This window comes from Micromys minutus (genome assembly GCF_963924665.1).
Source record: "Micromys minutus genome assembly, chromosome: 22".
Classification (NCBI taxonomy): Eukaryota; Metazoa; Chordata; class Mammalia; order Rodentia; family Muridae; genus Micromys; species Micromys minutus.
The window spans coordinates 27,665,037-27,682,504 of record NC_137957.1 but is presented as its reverse complement, the minus strand read 5'-3'; the positions used below and the strand labels follow the sequence as shown (position 1 = coordinate 27,682,504).

At 38.3% G+C, this 17,468-nt stretch overlaps 1 protein-coding gene across 1 annotated transcript in view; it reads right to left on the bottom strand.

Annotated features, from left to right (window-relative positions):
- The window catches only part of TMTC2 (transmembrane O-mannosyltransferase targeting cadherins 2), a 374,133-nt gene that overhangs the window by 65,237 nt on the left and 291,428 nt on the right, over positions 1-17,468 (bottom strand). The window contains exon 9 of the mRNA XM_080935191.1: positions 11,706-11,787. Coding sequence (XP_080791317.1) covers positions 11,706-11,787 — 82 coding nt within the window. The remainder of the gene's footprint in view (positions 1-11,705; positions 11,788-17,468) is intronic.

Below are 17,468 nucleotides of genomic sequence, written 5' to 3'. Positions count from 1 at the left end.
TTCCAAGAGGAGGAAATCCCAACCCTCCTGTCTTCAGCACCAGTGGGAAGTGAAGCATTAGCAAAACTCTGTTTTGGATCATTCTCCTGGCACAGGAGACATAGGTAGCGGTGGGGGAGACATAGGTCCTTTTGCTGAAGAATTTCTCTTGAGTCCTACTCAAGATAGCTATGGGAACTTAAACTGAGAGCTACTATGAGATAGGACCAGTCTGCTAAAGAAGGTCATGAAAATGAGGATGATTCGACAGGTCTATCTCTCATGGTAAACCATCCAAAGCCTGTAAAGTATACATTCCCACCTGGTCTCTACTGAATATCAAAACCATCCCCACCTCTGTACCCCATCCTCAACAGCTTCATATGCATGAGTCTGAGACAGAGCTGGACACCTCCATTGGCAATAGGTCCGAAACTGGATGCTGATACTGCTAGGGCATGTCCATACCTTGAGAATCAGCATGTTATAGTAAAACAGTATTTACCATCATATTCTCGATTCCAAATATAGATTGGATTAGCATGCAGTTAGCTTGAACTAGCCTGAAAGTAATCTATGCTTGGCAATAATCCCTGTATGATGGAGACAAAATGGCCAGCTCTTACATACAAGTACAAATAGGAAGATACATATGTATGAACACCACAGGAAATGAACATACATCTATATACATATTATATTTATATGTATGTATACCACATATATACACACATAAATATGTACTGTACATATACACACACACATATATATATACTGTATATATATATATATATATACATGCTTTGTACTTGATACTTGAGTAGAAATGCAAATAAAATGTACACACACACACTGAGACATGTAAAACTCTTACAGAAAATGCACGTTATTCTCCTATGCGTATTCTGGCTACCACATTTTCACTTATTTGGCTTGTAAGTTGCCTTATCAAGGTTAACAATTCTCATTTTCCATCACTGTCTAAAATCAAAGTACAAGGAGACAAAGGGAAAAGAATAACCAACTTGAGAAAAAGTCATTGTGTACAGAGAAAAGAGAGGATGCCTGGAGAGGAAGCAGTCTCTGGAGATGCCAAGATAAAGACAAACAGAAGATGAACAGAAATCCACTGACTGCCCAAGTTTCCATGATTTTAGTATAGGAATTGTTCTATTTCCTCTTCAAATATTTCTCTCATGTGCTGAACCATTTAAACTACTTGGTAGATTTTCACCAAATTTTCATATGACAAGCTTATGAAGATCAATCCTTCATTAATTCCTGGATTTCAAAAGCCCCCGTGAAATAGAAATCAGTGGAAATAAAAGCTGGCTGTAATTTCATGATCAGACTCTGCTTTGTATAAATTCTACATACAGAGTTTCTAAGTTAATTGGAACTGGCATTTCTTATTAAATTGCCACACAAAATTTACTCTTAAGACCAATCCAACTAAACAAGACCTAAAACAATATGTGCCGGGGTGTCATGACACAACTAGCTTAGGAAAGAGTGATCCGACTTTCAGGCACAAATAGTTTTAGAAAAGAACAATTTCACTTTAAGGTTTGTTCTGAAGAAAATGAAAAAAATTTATTGACAAAACTGAATCACAACATTTACATTAAAAAGGTTGATTATGGAAGCTGGCATAGGGTCCTTGAAACATAGAGACGGACTTGTCGAATCTTTACTGATACCACCCTGTATCCAAGCATGATCTCATTCTGAATTAGGGAACTAACCACTTATGTGGTGCCCGTGTTTCTGCTGCTGACTCCACAGAAGATACTTCAGAAACCGGTATTGATGAAATGAAGATTCAGTTGTATCATTCCACAGCTGATTAAAGAATCCTTAAACTGGCCTGCATATTTTAGTATTATCTTTCCCTCTTTTACCTTATTATTCATTTAACTCGGGATTAAGGTCGATGTTTCAGAATCTTTCCTGAACTATTTCCTCCTGGTGAATCCCATTATACTATCTATAACCCTTGTCTCGGTCTCTCTCCTAGAAGAGGGGTATTTAAATAAAGGCACGTTCAGTGACAGGACTAAGTGGAAGAATGACAGGCCTCTGTGACCACAGCTTTATCTTCAGTAATAGTGTTGAATGGATATTTATGGTAAATGGCAACAGGTTTGGCCATAGCACATTAATGGGCATGGTCCCTGTGTTGAACTTAGGCAATGAGCTATCGTCACTGGTTTGTGATCTCTGAAGCTTCTTCTAGATCACAACAAAGCAGTCTAGACTTGGTTATGACATGAAAGATATCTTAGCTCCAAAACAGTTTAAACTATGCAATGTATCTTACATTTAGTGCTTTATTAGAAAAAAAAAAACAAAAACAATAGTCTGAGAAGAGAAAATAATAATCTGAGAACACAAGAGGTTCTCTTGGTAGGTTAGTTTATCCAAGACATCTACAGTGGGCCTACTGCCCATAAGGTATACAGCAATACACAGAGAGAAGGGCCTGTGCAATGGTAAACCTCTGCTAGAGGAGGGAGAAAACTAGCAGACAGTGTAACATGTAAATTGGAAGGAGTGAGGCAAAGCAGGAAAGGCTCGATGCATAATGTTTGGTTGGAGACTATTATGTGGGTGTTTCTTTTGTGCAACTATTACCTTAAAAGGGTAAACAAAGAGGAAAGAGCAAAAGTAATGACACCGACTGATTTCACCAAGAAAATACAGTGTTATCACCAGTATCCAGACTGTGACAAACAGGGCCATCATTCCACCGGTGGCCACATATACCTTGGGAAGTTTTTTTTTTTTTTTTAAGATTCAGATGACTGGGAAAAGGGAGAGAACAGGTGGAAATATTGAGGCTCCCTGGTTTTGCTGACATCTAGTGGTAGCCAACAAGGCAGAGGGAACTGAGGCAAGGAAGACTTTGATGGTGGTCTTTCTATTAGAAAAGGCAAGACATTCAGATCTTCTGAGAGACAGTTGGTGCTGCCATAGAGCTCCAGATTTAGATGAACTCTCTGAAGGAAAAATGGCTGCAGGGGATGTTAATAGTGCACAGTCATCAAGCCAATCCAAACTGTGGAGAGTTTTCCCTCTCAGAGTCTTGCTGAGCATCTTTCTTAGCCGCCAGTTGCCCTTTCCTTTAAGATATGCCTTCTCTCTTTAAAACCAACTGAACTATCAGTCCCTTTACTAGTTGTCTGCTTGGTTTGTATGCCTGTGCAGCCTGACTTAACAAAAGCTCTGTTTACAGAAGAAATGTGATCAGTGTGCCATAGTCACTGGCCAAGAGAATACGTACGCCAGGTAACAAGGAAAAGGTACCCGGGAGGACAATCCGAACACCATACCATGGGTTAAGATGCTCTGGATTTGTCCCTAGGTGAGCATGAGGCCAGGAATCTGTCCTTAATTGGTCATGTAACAAGCAAAATGTCCAGTGCAAAAGAGATTAGAGAATCATCAGGCCAGGGCCCTGCACTCAAGTAGAAAGAGGGTCAGGAAGGTGAATGATGTTCCTGGATTAATGTCTCCCATGACTCGTTCCAAAAGGTTTAAAGCATGTCCAAAAACTAGTTGTAGTTAAAACTGTCTGGTGGGAAGTAGGGATTTGAGCGGCACAGGAAGATGAGAAGAGTTGAGGAGAATGACAAATGTCGAGCTGGACGAAAGGGAACACGAGATTCCTATATCTTTAAACGGATTCAATGGGGATTGAGTAGGACATAAAAAAAGGGAAAAAGAAGAAAAAAAAAAGAATAGGTCCATGAAGAACATTGTTTGATAATCTGCTATGCTTTATCTTCAGAAGATGGAGAAAAAAGCATTACTAGAGAAGGGCCTAGCTTAAGCAATGAATGCCAGAGATGAGTAGCCTCATTTTGTATATAATATTGTATGCATTATGCCAGGGAGTTGGAAGGTAAAAATTGACGAGGACAAAGAGATCCAAAGGCACTAACACAGTATATGATCTAAGAAAGTGACCAGACAATTTACAGAAAATTACAGCTTTTATACTTTAGCAAGACAGTTTCATGTTTACAACCTGTTGAGCAGGTTACATGCTTCTCACTTTAGAGAGGAATAAGTGAGTCTTCGTAGCGAGCCGGGTGCTGGCGCTGCACACCTTCAATTTAGGAGGCAGAGGCAGGTGGGGGATCTCTGAGTTAGAAGCCAGCCTGGTCTACAGAGTTCCAGGTCTGAGAGTACTTGCTACATGGAGAAGCCTTGCCTCAAAAACCGAAACCAAACCAAACCAAAACCAAATCAAAGCAAACAACAAACCCGATAAAAACAAACAAATAAACCAAACCAATCCAGACAAGGAGACCAGAACACGGTCCAGGGTCTCCTGAAAACCATCCTGAGACTGCTTTAGAATCTTATACCCAAATCCTCCAAACACTGTTCCAAATCTACTGCTATTCTTGCTTCCTAATCCAAAGCTTACCTTGCTTTTCTACTTTCTGCCAAAACCAAGGCAGATTAAAAGGGATGCCCATACATAGTACTTAACTATGCCCCTTAGCAAAGATTGACCAGAGAAAGTCTTTAGGTTACTCAACATCACAATGGATCACTCACTAAGAGGGAAATGTAAATAAGGAAGATTAAAAGGAACCACAAAACTGACTGAAGCCAGTCTAAACTTCCTCATTCATTCAAGTGCTGGGTAGTGTTGACTGACCTCCCTGTGCTGCTCTGGATAGAGCTTAAATCTCCAGGAGGGACACAGATGGATATAGTCAAGATTCTTTGGTTATGAGACACAGTGTCATCCTTTTCCAAAAAGATCATCTTACTGTGTTAGCATATTCTGTGAGGTGCTCAATATGAATTCCTCACTGTTCTAGTTTGCTCTTCCATGGTTGTGAAGACCAGAAGCAACCTGGGGAGGACAGGGTTTCTTTAGCTTATTATTATCCCTCCTCACACTCTATCACAGGCAGTTAAGGCAGGAACTGAAGCAAAGCTGGAACCTGGAGGCAGGAACTGAAGCAGAGACCATGGAGAAATGATGCTGAACCTGTCATTTTTCTATGGCTTGTTTAGCCTCCTTTCCTACACATACCAGAGCCGTCATCCCAGGGATGGTATCGCCCTCAGTAAATCATACAGTAATTACATAAATATAGTTGGTGTAGTCTGTCCTGTGATATTCCCAAGTAAGATCTCTTTTCGTCCCTTAAAAGCCAGATACAGCAGGGAGCTAGTTCTGTCTCGTTTACAGATAGGAAATTAAGTCACTAAACCATTTGGCAATGCCACAGATCTCACTGCCATCTCCTGTCAATCACCAATCAAGAAAATGCCCCACAAGCTTGCCTACAAGATGAATCATATAGTGGCATTTTCTTCTTTTCTTTGTATTGGATATGTTCGTTACTTAAATTTCAAATGTTTCCCCTTTCACATGTTATCCCCTTTCCTGGTTTCCCCTCTGGAATCCCCCTAACACATCCCCTTCCCTTGCCTCCATCAGAGTGTTCCCCCACCTATCCATTCCCTTCTACCTCCCCGCCCTGGCATTCCCCTACACCAGGGAATGAAGCCTTCATAGGGCCAAGGGCCTCTCCTCTCACTGATAGGGCATTTTCTTAAGTGACATTTCTTTTCTCAAATGTCTATCTTTTGATGATGTGATTTTTAAAAGCCTAATTAAAATACTCAGAAAGTAATGTATTGTGGGTATGTATACAACTATTATATTTGATAAATAAAAAAGATACACACAATGTTAGTTGAACACTCATCGTAAAAACAGTATTCAAAAAGGAATTCAATTGAAAGCCTTTCTGTTATCTATACTTTTAATACTGTAGCTTACATTTCATCTCTATTAAACACTTAATAACTGTTTGGTTACTGTAACTCTTCTGCTGTCTTTTCTATATAATACTAAAAAGGAGAGAGAGAAAGATAGTTGTATGTCTTTAATTCATTCATTGCATGTTCCTTCACAAATGTAACATACCTATTTTCAAAAAAATTGAAAGAGATATTACAAAGGAATCTATGTGGGGCACCTGTCTGGAGCCTGTCTGTGTTCTTCTCAATGTCCTTTGTCCCCTTCCCACTCCACAGAGCTCAGGTTCGCCCCCTCCCATAATGACCACAGATACAATATCTACTCTAGTGTTCTTGATTACACAGTAATAAGAGCCTCATAGTTTTCTCTTTCATTACAAGCTCAGCCTTCTCTCTGTGTGTAGCATGACCAGGCACCTTTTAGTGCCCACTATAAAAAATCCCCAACCCGATTTCAAAAGAACCAGATCAAGATTTGGTGGGTTGGGACTGATGTCACCTTTAAATGTTGTCTTCTTAGTTTGATTGTATGAGAGTTTTCCATATTGGTGTAGGCCGTATTGACATAGGGGGTGATGACCCCACAGCTGGCACAGGTAGCACTGTGATTTGTCACTGGTATGAGATGGTAATGAAATTAGGGAACTTCCACAATGACATTGTGACTTCAGTTCCTCGGTCTGTTAAGTGGACAGAATCAGCTCAATGGCTTGTCTGCCTTTTGAGGGATAAAATGAGATGCTACATGAGACTTTCTCAAGACTAAGTGCTCCGAAAGATCTATGTAATTACTTTACTTTGATGAACTAATACATTATATAATAATTAAAGAACTTATTTAATTCATCATGAAACTTATTATTTAATGAAAATGCATCAAAAGTGCCTTTCTCTACTTATTTTTGTTTCTCTCTTAATAAATGTTTATAATTTGAATGTGGATATGTTTGTGCACATAACTGTATGCCTCATGTGTGTATATATGTCCACAAAAGCAGGGGCCAAACTCCTACCTTCTGTCAAGGGTGAGGCAAATGTGGGATTCTGTTTGTTTGTTTGTCTGTTTGTTTGTTTTTAAGTTTCAGACAAGTATTCTCATTGGTCCGGAGCTCACCAAGTAAGATAGTGTGCCTGGTCCGCCACCTCCTAGGAGTCTGTGTGTCTCTAACTCTCTAGCCTGTGATTGTGTTTGTTTATTTTTTAAATTTAAATTTTATCTTAAATATGGTTTATTGGGATCACCATGGGTCTTCATGCTTCTGTGCCATCTCCTCAGCCGAAATTTTACATCATGAACTTTATACATTGACTTCCCTCAGACAGATAAATATTGGAGAGTATAAATTTTTTTTCTATTTCCATGTTGCGTTTTGTTTTGCATGTACTTTACGCTTATTGTAACTATTAGGTTTTCAATGCATACTGTCAAGCCCTTGAAAAAAATCAAGTACTGACTAAAAAAATATATTCACATGGTTTTATGTAAAAATTATTTCAATGTCTGAAAAAACAGTACTGACAAAAATGTATAATTTTAAGCAAAAAATGTTTAAAATCTGTACATTTATCTTTGTTTTGTAAAATAAAGTCATTTAAAAAAATTAAAAAAAAAAAAGAAAGAAAATGTTGTAGAACATACAAAGCTAAATAAAGGCCATGATATTCTGATTTGAAAAAAAAAAAATTTTTTTTTCTGCTATAGTTTTCTATACTACCTAAACTGCTATTGAGAATAATTATTAAGATGTTTAACGGTTTCTTTTTCCTCCATCTACTTCTTAATAAAGAGCCAAGCCTTTAGCCCTCCTTTTGAAGAAGAAATTCTAATCTTGACTTTCATTCTTTTGGAAGACACTTCCAATTGGAGACAAACAGATCCATGGGGAATACTTGATCTGTAACAGACATCACTCTGAGATTCATAAACCAAACTTCACCAAGATTAAGCAAGTTGCATCACAAATATGGACATATACTTCAAGTTTTTGTTAATATAATTTATATGAATATAATATTACATTATAGTTGATATGATAATTTGAGACCTATTTTCTGTACATTTATCAGAACTAAAACATTGAGCTGCAATTTGGAAAAGCCAAATATTTAATATGTTACTAAAGTGATAGAAAATGTAAATGCTGGAAAACATCTAAGAGTCAGCATCAACTTTTAAATTTACAGTCCAGGACTATAACCCAAAGTCTCTAATTCTCATCCATAGACTAGGAAGACTAACGTTTAACTCCCTTTAAACCAATTTTATAAACTTTCAAATGAAACTTTAGTGAAAGTGTAGTAAAAAAAAAATATTCACTATAATTTTTTTCAGACACAAAACTAGTGGGTCTAACCTAGAGGGAAATGACAGAATATTCAGACGTCATCTTATAATCACCAAAATAAAGCCAATATAAAGTCCTGCAATTCTGTCAGCCCAGTCACAACTGAACAATATTGTTCAAATCACTCGTATCATTAACAACCAATCTAAAAGCACATAATTGCTCCAGAAAGTGAATTTCTCATAAAACAACAATCCACTCACTGACATCTGAAAGCATCTTAAAAAGTCTCCAATCCCAGATCACATACATTTCATTTAAATATTTATTTTCAAGTTAAGGGATTGTTTTTATTCTTTCAATCTGTGTGTATAAACACCCCAAGGGAGAATGAAAAAAAATATTTCTTTTCAGCCAGATGCCGAGTAACTGATATGAGACACATAAATTTTCTTGGATAAAAATAATGAAAATTCAAGCAGAACATCTTTTCAATAAATTTTGTGTTCTAGATTCAGTTCTAGCATGAAACATTACTCAAAATTTAACAATACAGTAACTATTGATGTCACTAAAAAGAAGAAATGGGAACCTCCCTGCTCTTAATACAGAATTATCTAAAAGATGAATGGTCTTAATGTATATGCTTTCTCAATAACTCCCAATCCCAAAGTATCATCTCTCCTCTAATACACAGTCATTACTCTCTAATGACATTTCCTTTATGTCCTTTAATATCTCTGTCCATCTACTCAGTCTGCCCCATCCTAGCACTCGAAGAAGATATAATCCTTAGCTTGGATTTCATGGGCCTCTAATTAATTCTTGCAGTCCCTTCTTCCACTTACTCGTCTGGACTCTTCTGTTCTAGTTACAGGATCTCCATTTTACTGCTCTAGCTATACCCTTGTTTCTGACTTGGACCTTTGAAATTTCCAGCTGCCCTGTTAACATCTAGCTCTTTAAATAGTTGGCATGCTCTTGGGGGTCACAAACATCTGCTCACAGATACCTAACTTCACTAGCATAGCCTCTACCTTCTACCACCTCACCTTCTCAATATGGCAGTATAAACTTAACCTCTTCAAAGAATGGGGAACAAGATCTTGCACCAAGACAATATATCTTATAAAAATAAAGTAAATCTTTCTCTAAGAATTTTAAGTTAAAGGCCTGACATGGTGGCACAATCCTTTAATCCTAGTACTCAGGAGGCAGAGACAAGTAGACCTCTGTGAGTTTGAGGCTAGTTTAGTCTACAGAGTTGGTTTGGGGAAGCCAGGCATACGTAGAGAAACCCTGTCTCAAACAAACAAATTTTAGGCTAAGTTGTAACATTCTTAGATTCTGTATATAAAGGTCTACTGATAAAAATGTCTGTTTGTCTGCCTATCTGGTATAATGCCTAAAGATATCAAAGAAAAGCAAGCATATGTCATAAAATGGAGATGCAGAAATTGCTCAGCTACACTGAACTTGGTTGAATCATCCTAATCCAGGCTCAACTCGGTTTGCAAAACAGAGGACTGATTTAAAATTAAATTCAAAATAATTTGTAAGTTCTAAAAGTCAAATATTAATATCGTATCAAGTTCTGTTACAGGATTCTGGTGCTCTGTGGATTATGTGTGTAAACTAGTGTATCTTTTAATTCCTCATTTAGTCTTCCCAAATTATATTTAAACATAGGAAAAAAAAAGACTGAGTATTATAAAGTTTCTTAAAGTTACGTTGAATCATTCAGTCTTCCTTCTCACAAGTAGGAAATATATTTCTAATTATTTACCTAACCCTCAAATTAAAAACATTCCAATAGGATTAAGAAAAATAATTTTTTCCCAAACATTTAAAGACATGGACTGTCACTATTTTTCAAGTGACATTTTTTTGCATTTTCCAGTGACCTAAATTCAAAACAAGGTTCTTGTGGGAGAAATAACAAAACCTCAGAAGCATAACATGCCACAAAAGTTCCAATTTTTAAAAAGAGTAGAGTAAAAAGGAGAACAAGCCAAAAAAGACAGAGGTCAACTCTTAATACAACAGTGATTTTTTTCTTTTAAAATTGCTCAAGGAACCTGAAGTCAAAATTGTTTCCTTTTCTTTTCCTTTGCCAGTACTTGTGACTGAACATCAGGTCTCACCTCTGCAGGCCAAGTGCAGTACCACTAAGCCACACCTCTGGCCATAGTAGTGATTTTTAATAATAGCCATGCAAATATATCAATAGTGGGGTGTAAAGCAATTCACCATCAGGATTTACTACATAAATGATAATGAAAATTAGCCCAGAAGTTACAGGAAGTAGGCAATTTTGAAGGAAAAAAAAAGTAAGCAGAAAGGTATGGAACAGAACATCTATTTCTTAAGATGCAGTCCTTTTGTGCTCTAGCAGAAATAATCATGGAGCTAACTTGACATTTCCTAGTGGAATCTGAACTATCAGGAGGAGAACACCCTAATATTCAAATATTTCATGTAAGGAAACCTGTGAAAATAAAAATAAATTCTGAGGTGAAGTTGAATTACTCAACTGTTACCCTCCCACAGTGGTAACAGAGCAAAGGCACAGGAGTTTTGAGTATGTTACATGTTTTTTCATCATGCATTATGGCAGAAACAGGTTCACGAGCATAGACACACTATAACATACATGTAAAAATGCACTCCTGACTGCATCAGTTTGTACCAACTTATTATTTCCATTCTCTAACGTCCCTGGCCATCACTGATTTTTGTTGTTTGGTTGTGTGTTTGGTTGTTGGCTTGGTTTGGTTTGGTTAATAGTTGACAACTGAAAGAAGGAATTAATACTATACAGGCAGATTAACTACATTTTCCCATGGATGTCATTTCTGTCCACGGTTAAATCTACTACTCGATATTACGGAATGCACTGAAGTTAACAGCAGTTATTTTTTTAAAGCAGCATTTGTGTCACAAGGGATGAGCAAAAGAATACACTTATTATTGTTGCTCTTGTCACTAATCCTTGAGAGGAAACCTATATGTAAATCTGGTAGAAACAGACATCCCACAACAACCAACTGTATGCTTTTTTTTTTCTGTCTAAACACAAGTCACTATAATGATAGAGTGTTGTATATGCTCATTCTGGACTGATTACAGCCAAAGCTAAATGGTATGAAACAGGCATTCCTTAGACTTGCTACAGCTCATACTTGGCCTCACTCTGAGGCATTTACAGCCTGGTATACGTTCATATCTTCCAGAAAGCAGGCCGTTGAGGCCAAAATGTAAACTCCTAAAACATCAAGTTGGCATGGTTCATGAGCAATACATTACTGTAGAGAATTTTTTTTAAAGCTAATATTTTTATTATAAACTGTGCATCAAGACAAAGAGCTGGATGCTTTCCTGATGAGATCTCATGTAAACTCTGCTGAGCTTGAAGGAAACAACTGGAAAGCTGCCTTCTCCATTAAAGGCCAGCGAAATTAGCGGAAGGAAAAATAGAATGCAGAACCTTCCTGGATGTGACGGTTTAAATGGAAAGGGACAGACGAGGCTAAATCTTGAAAGATGAAGCCAACCTCCTCTCAAAGGCCCTTGACCAGCAAAGAACTAACATCTCACATCAGCAATGACAACAAAAGTGGATGTCATAGAAAAGCTACTGCCACTCACCATAGTGCATGTAACAGTTTCCTTTGGTAGGATCCAGCTCAATAGCCTTCAAGAAGAACTTTTCAGCCTCACTCTGACGACCCTTGAAAAATAGAGAAAACGGATGATTCAGGGAAGGAATCACAAAGGATTGTTATTTTAACTGTTGGGCACAAATAAAAGATACTAATGTCTACAGATAAACACTGCTGGGGGAAAGCACCTATTTTTAATCTGAATGAAGATGACCAGGGGGAACTGGCTGAGAGTAAATGCTGATATCAGTATTCCGGGAACATCAAGAAGAGAAGAAGATGATGCTGAGCCCATCCAAGTGATGGGGCTGGAGAACTTGTAGTAGTTTTTAAAGTTTCATAGAAATAACAAGGGTAAACTGGTTTTAGTGGAAAAAAAAAAAAAACCACTGCTATTTTCTGTTTATGTTAAGTGTGTTTAGTGTGTGCACATGTATATGTGTGGATATATGTAGATGCATGGGGAGGCCAGAAGGCCATCTCAGATGTTATTTATTTATTCTCATTTCATGTGAATGAGAGTTTGGCCCATGTGTGTATCATGTACATACCTGGTGTCTACAGAGACCAGAGACTGTTGAATCCCCCAGAACAAAAGTTTATATTAGCAGCCATGTGGCTTCTAGAAACAGAACCTCGGTTCTCTGGAAGAGCAGCAAGTGCCCTTAACTGCTGATCTGCCTCTCCAGACCCCAGCCTTCCCACTGAGAGTTGAGCTTCATAACTAGCAAGGGCTTTAGCAAGTGATCTACTGCCAAGCTCTCCCATTTAGTGTTTTATTTTCTTTATTGTTTTATCTTAATGAAGTATTCCCTCAGCATACATTCTGGCTATTACTGCCAATAGGAGTTATACACTGGGATTGCAAAGGTAGTATGGCCCCCACCCTCCAGGCCCACTCTGCTTGTCTCATAGTAGTTTCACTCAGAGGCAGACGAGCTAGGAATGGGTTTGACAAAGAAATTAGAAATCCACAAAAGGGATCTGCTCATCCTTTCTAAGACCGGAGCAAAGTGAGTTGAGCATGAACGTGTCTGTAAATTAATATCCAGGACACCATTGGAGTCCAAAGGAAACACCCATGTTAGAAAAACAGCAAGGTGAAGCAGAGGTCATAGACCTGTAATTCTAAAAGGAGCTCCTGCCAAAAGACTGAAGCTGGAGGACCCCAAGTCCCACATGCCAGCCTGAGCTACCATGGTAGCTAATGGCTAACCTGGAAAGGCTAACCTCTATCTCAAAAATAATATTTTCTAAAGGGAGGCAGACAGATATAGATCAGCGGTCCACTGCAAGGCTCTAGATTCAATTTTACTCACCAGCAGTAAATGCACATGTGCAGGTGTGCATACACACACATGCACACACACTCACACATGCTCACACAAAAGTAGAGAAACAGAGTTCTGGTCTGTACTGAGGAAGTACTCTTCCCCGTGGCCATTCTGGTCTCTGATCCATCAAACACTCTGAACTCTATGGAAAGTTCAGTCCATACAGCTCAGTGATCCAGAATGTTAAACAGAGCAAATTTTAAATGTGAGAACACTAAGAAAACGAGTGAAATGGTGTAAAATGTTCAAATGTTCACCCTGGGGTGCAGAGGAAACAAGCATTAGTCCCAAGTGATGAAGGCAATAGCCGTTCTCTCAGACCCCCCACCGCCCCCTTACCACTGAAAAATATTCCTTTGTGGATGCAATTAGTACGTACTTCCAATGAGGAAGCAATGTCAAGACTTGGAAATTTTCCAATAGTTTATTTCTCATTGCTGCTACCATTGAGAACAGAAGAACTGCTAAACTAGGACTTAATCGGAAACTAATTTCCCTTCATAGCCTTTCTTTTAAGCCAACAGTGAGGGACATGACAGGAAAAAAAAAAACCCACAAAGAAATGTGTTCATGAAATAAATGTAGTTTTCTTAGAATAAGATAATCCAGACAGGTTACGGAGCGAGGCGTTCTTTCTGTGGTTATTGCTTCCTCGCAACAATCCACAGTAGCAAATGATGGGCCAGTGCAGGGAAGAAGACTAGGAAGACATTTCCCAGAGTTGTTCCTGGTTTGGTGTGGCAGGAATCTACGTGACAGTTTATGGTCACACGCCATTGGCCACAGTAAATATCTGCCTGTTCTTCCTAGTTTATTCAGGACCACGCAGTGATTAGTCTTTCTTCCCATGCATCTTTTACACTGCAGACCACTGTCCAAATGAAATGTGTAAAATTTGCCCATTGCTTTCAATCTATGAAACTTGAATTAACTTCTCTGCAGCTGCTGTGGCTTTGTTCATTCACTCCTTAAGAAGAGAAGCCGCAGTTACCACATCCTTCCTTCTCTCCATAATCCCATGGGTTAGCCTTCAGCCCCTGTACTCCTAACACTGGTTAACCTGGTACTCAGAAAACAGACTTCCAAAGTTCCTTCACTCTGACCATGGAACTGCACACCAGAACCCTTCTCTGAGAGCGAGGCCCATCCCAACCCAGTGACTCCAACCATAATGTACCTCAAGAAACTTCTCAGGTATGAGCTTTAAAACAGAAAAACGAGCATGGGCAATGTCATATATAAGTGTCTGTGTCCTTTCATAAGGTAACAGCAGCAATTTTACCATGTTAGAGTTCCTTCACTAATTCACTAGCTACGAAGAATCCAGGGGCCTGGTGTCTGAAACAGAACAGATTCTAGGCAAGCAATGCAATTGCACATTGTTTTATCTACACCGCTCATGGGAAGCAGTCCCGACTTTTAGCAGAGCTTTGCCCTATTACAGAAAGGTGGAGGGCAGAGCAACCATTCTGCATGATACTGTTATCATGACTGTATTCAATATCCATTCGTCCAAACTCATAAAGGGAGAGCTATCCACTAACTGCCTCATTTATTTATATCAAATGTGTGTTGCCAATGCTAGCTAGACAATTATAAGGAAGAATTATTTTCAAGAAGAAGTGTGCCTCCACTTTATATATATATATATATATATATATATATAAACTTAAATCTATTTTAAAAATAAAAGTCACTATTTTATTTTTCAAAGTAAAAGCAATTTCATGGGATTTTAACATTACACTATGATGATACACATAAAGTGATAATATTTCCCAGGTACATTAGGAACTTGTAACCAATGTTGCCTGTTATTAATATATGCACCCACACACATATCAAAGAGTGCTGCTATGAATAAAAGAATGTTTTACTGTATACACAGCTTCAAAGCACATGTTCCTTCTTCAGATCACCAGGAAAGCAATATCCCAAAAATTTATGGAAGAGGTTAATAAAAGTGATCAGTGGTAAAGTGCCCACAAAATTGGTACATGCGATATTTTTTTTTTAAAAAGAGGCTTTGAACTTTTCTCCACTTAAGGTTTTAAGAACAGACGGGAAGAAATGAGATCATGTATCAATGTCACTGTAAACTGAGTGGTAAAATCCTCATGTATCATTCCCTGGTGAAACCACAGAAGAAGGAAGCTATAAAAGTGTACATCAGTACTCAGGGGACAGTGGTTTGTGGTGGGATTCAGTTATTAAAGAAAACCGAGACCCATAATCCCCAATATAAGAGGATTCTGGAGATCTCTCTTTCAGGGAGTAAATACTGCATTTCGACCAAAAAAAAAAAAAAAAAAAATGCTTTGGTTACTATCCAATGAGACACCAAACAACGATGAAAAGAAACACCTCATTCTAAACTTAAGAATCGATTAACTGCCAGGCAGATGCACCACTGAGCCCCAGGAAAGAAGTTTCAGTCACTGCAAAGTAATATTACATATAATCAAATTTATTATTTCAACTATTATTAGTTTGGGGCAATGGGAGTTTTAAAATATGGAGAAAAATAAATTTCAGAGGCTTGGGATATAGCTCTTTGGATAATGTGCTGTCATGAATGAGACCCTGGGTTTAATCATGCTTATATATAGACCAGGTGTGGTGGTACATGCCTGTAATCCCAGCAATCATGAGATGAGGCCATCTTGGGCTACATAGCAAGTTTTAATCCAGCCTGGGATACATAAGAGCCTGATGAGAGAGGGGGGAAGGGGAGGGGGAGGGGTGCTATGGAAGGAAGGATGGGAGGGAAGAGAGGAAGGAAATGAAGTATGTAGAAACCAAGAAAGCAGGACTGTGCTGAGTATTAAAAACACACCCAAACAAGGCTGTTTAAATTCACGAGAAGCAAGCAAACAGCAAGCCCAGCATCCCACACTCCCATGCCTTATCCTCCTTGATCAGCCCCCATCTGTTTGTGAGCAATGAAACACATCCAGGTAAGATAGTCCTGAGTTAAGCTTATACAGAATATTCCACAGCACAGCATCTGCTTCCAGCTGCTTTATCCTGTTTGCTTATGAAACTGGTGCTGATGCTGCGGCAGCTTAGAAACAAGCTGCCAGCTGGGTGGGTGAAAAGCTGGTAGCATCTCTTTCAAAGGCTAACCAATGCCATCCGAACTACAAAATATACAGCAGTAACAGTAGAGACGTATGTTTTTACATACATGCATAATACTTCTAGAAACTTTTGCTTGAGTACTTGGAAAACTGTATTTAATGTTAGAATTATACCATCATATCTGGCTTTAGTTTGAACAATTTAATTTTTTTTTTTAAAGAAAATCTAGTCAATCTGCTAAGTGGTTCCTAATCCTTATAATGGTATCTATGATTCATCAGTATATGTATGTACATATGACAGAAAGGAGAGGCAAAAACAAACAAACAAACAAAAGAACCAAAAATCCCATAACTCTAGGGTAGTGTTTCTGGACCCTAAAGCTGCAACCCATTTTGGGCCCAATGACCCTCCCACAGGGGTTACATAAGTCCATAGGAAAACACAGATATTTATATTATGACTCATAACAGTAGTACAATTACAGTTACAAAGTAGCAATGAAAATACTTTTGTGGTTGGGGTCACCACAACAGGAGGAACTGCAAAAGGGTCTTGGTATTAGGAAGCTTAAGAACCACTGCCCTAGGGGAACAAAATAGGCGTCCGTATAATACTTCACTGAAATATAGTCAACTGTAATAAAATCTCCCTGGGAAGCAATCTCGTGAACCTCACAAGGCTTTAAACCAGAGTTCTCTTCCAGCAGGTCGGTTATATTTACAGACATTTGTTCTCAGGAAACAGACGTCAATGCAAGAAGTTGCTTGGTGTTTTCCTCGAAGCTTGTTTACATAAACTCAATGTCTCATACCATGGTGGACTTGAATACTGTGTCCCAATAAGAATGATTTAATGGAAAAATCTTTAAGACAGAATTTCATGTTGATTTTTCGTTAATATTTCAGACAGGGGTATAAAGTGTAGTGTATGATTTTATTGTAGTGTCTGAATTATGCTATCTCTACCACTGAGTCACTTTCAGTTGAGATTTCAACAGCAAGTTGAATCCAAGGCTTATTCCATTCGTATTTCAAGGATGATGAAGAAGTTACCCAGTGTTGAAAAACATCAGTGCTTTGTTAGTGGTCAAGCTATGTGGCCATAAACACAGTCTGTCTTAAGCTACTGAGAGGGAAAAGAGAGTTCATAGATTCTACAGTAATGACTGTCTTAGTAACCAACACTAAAATCTTACCATTGAGCAGCTCACAGTCTAGTTGGGTTCTAGCTAGCTTTCAGTCTAGTCTAGACAGTCAAGAGAAAATCTAGAATACAGTCAGTATAAGTGTGTTGTTGAAAAAAAAATAATGCAAGCTAATGGGCTTGTGATG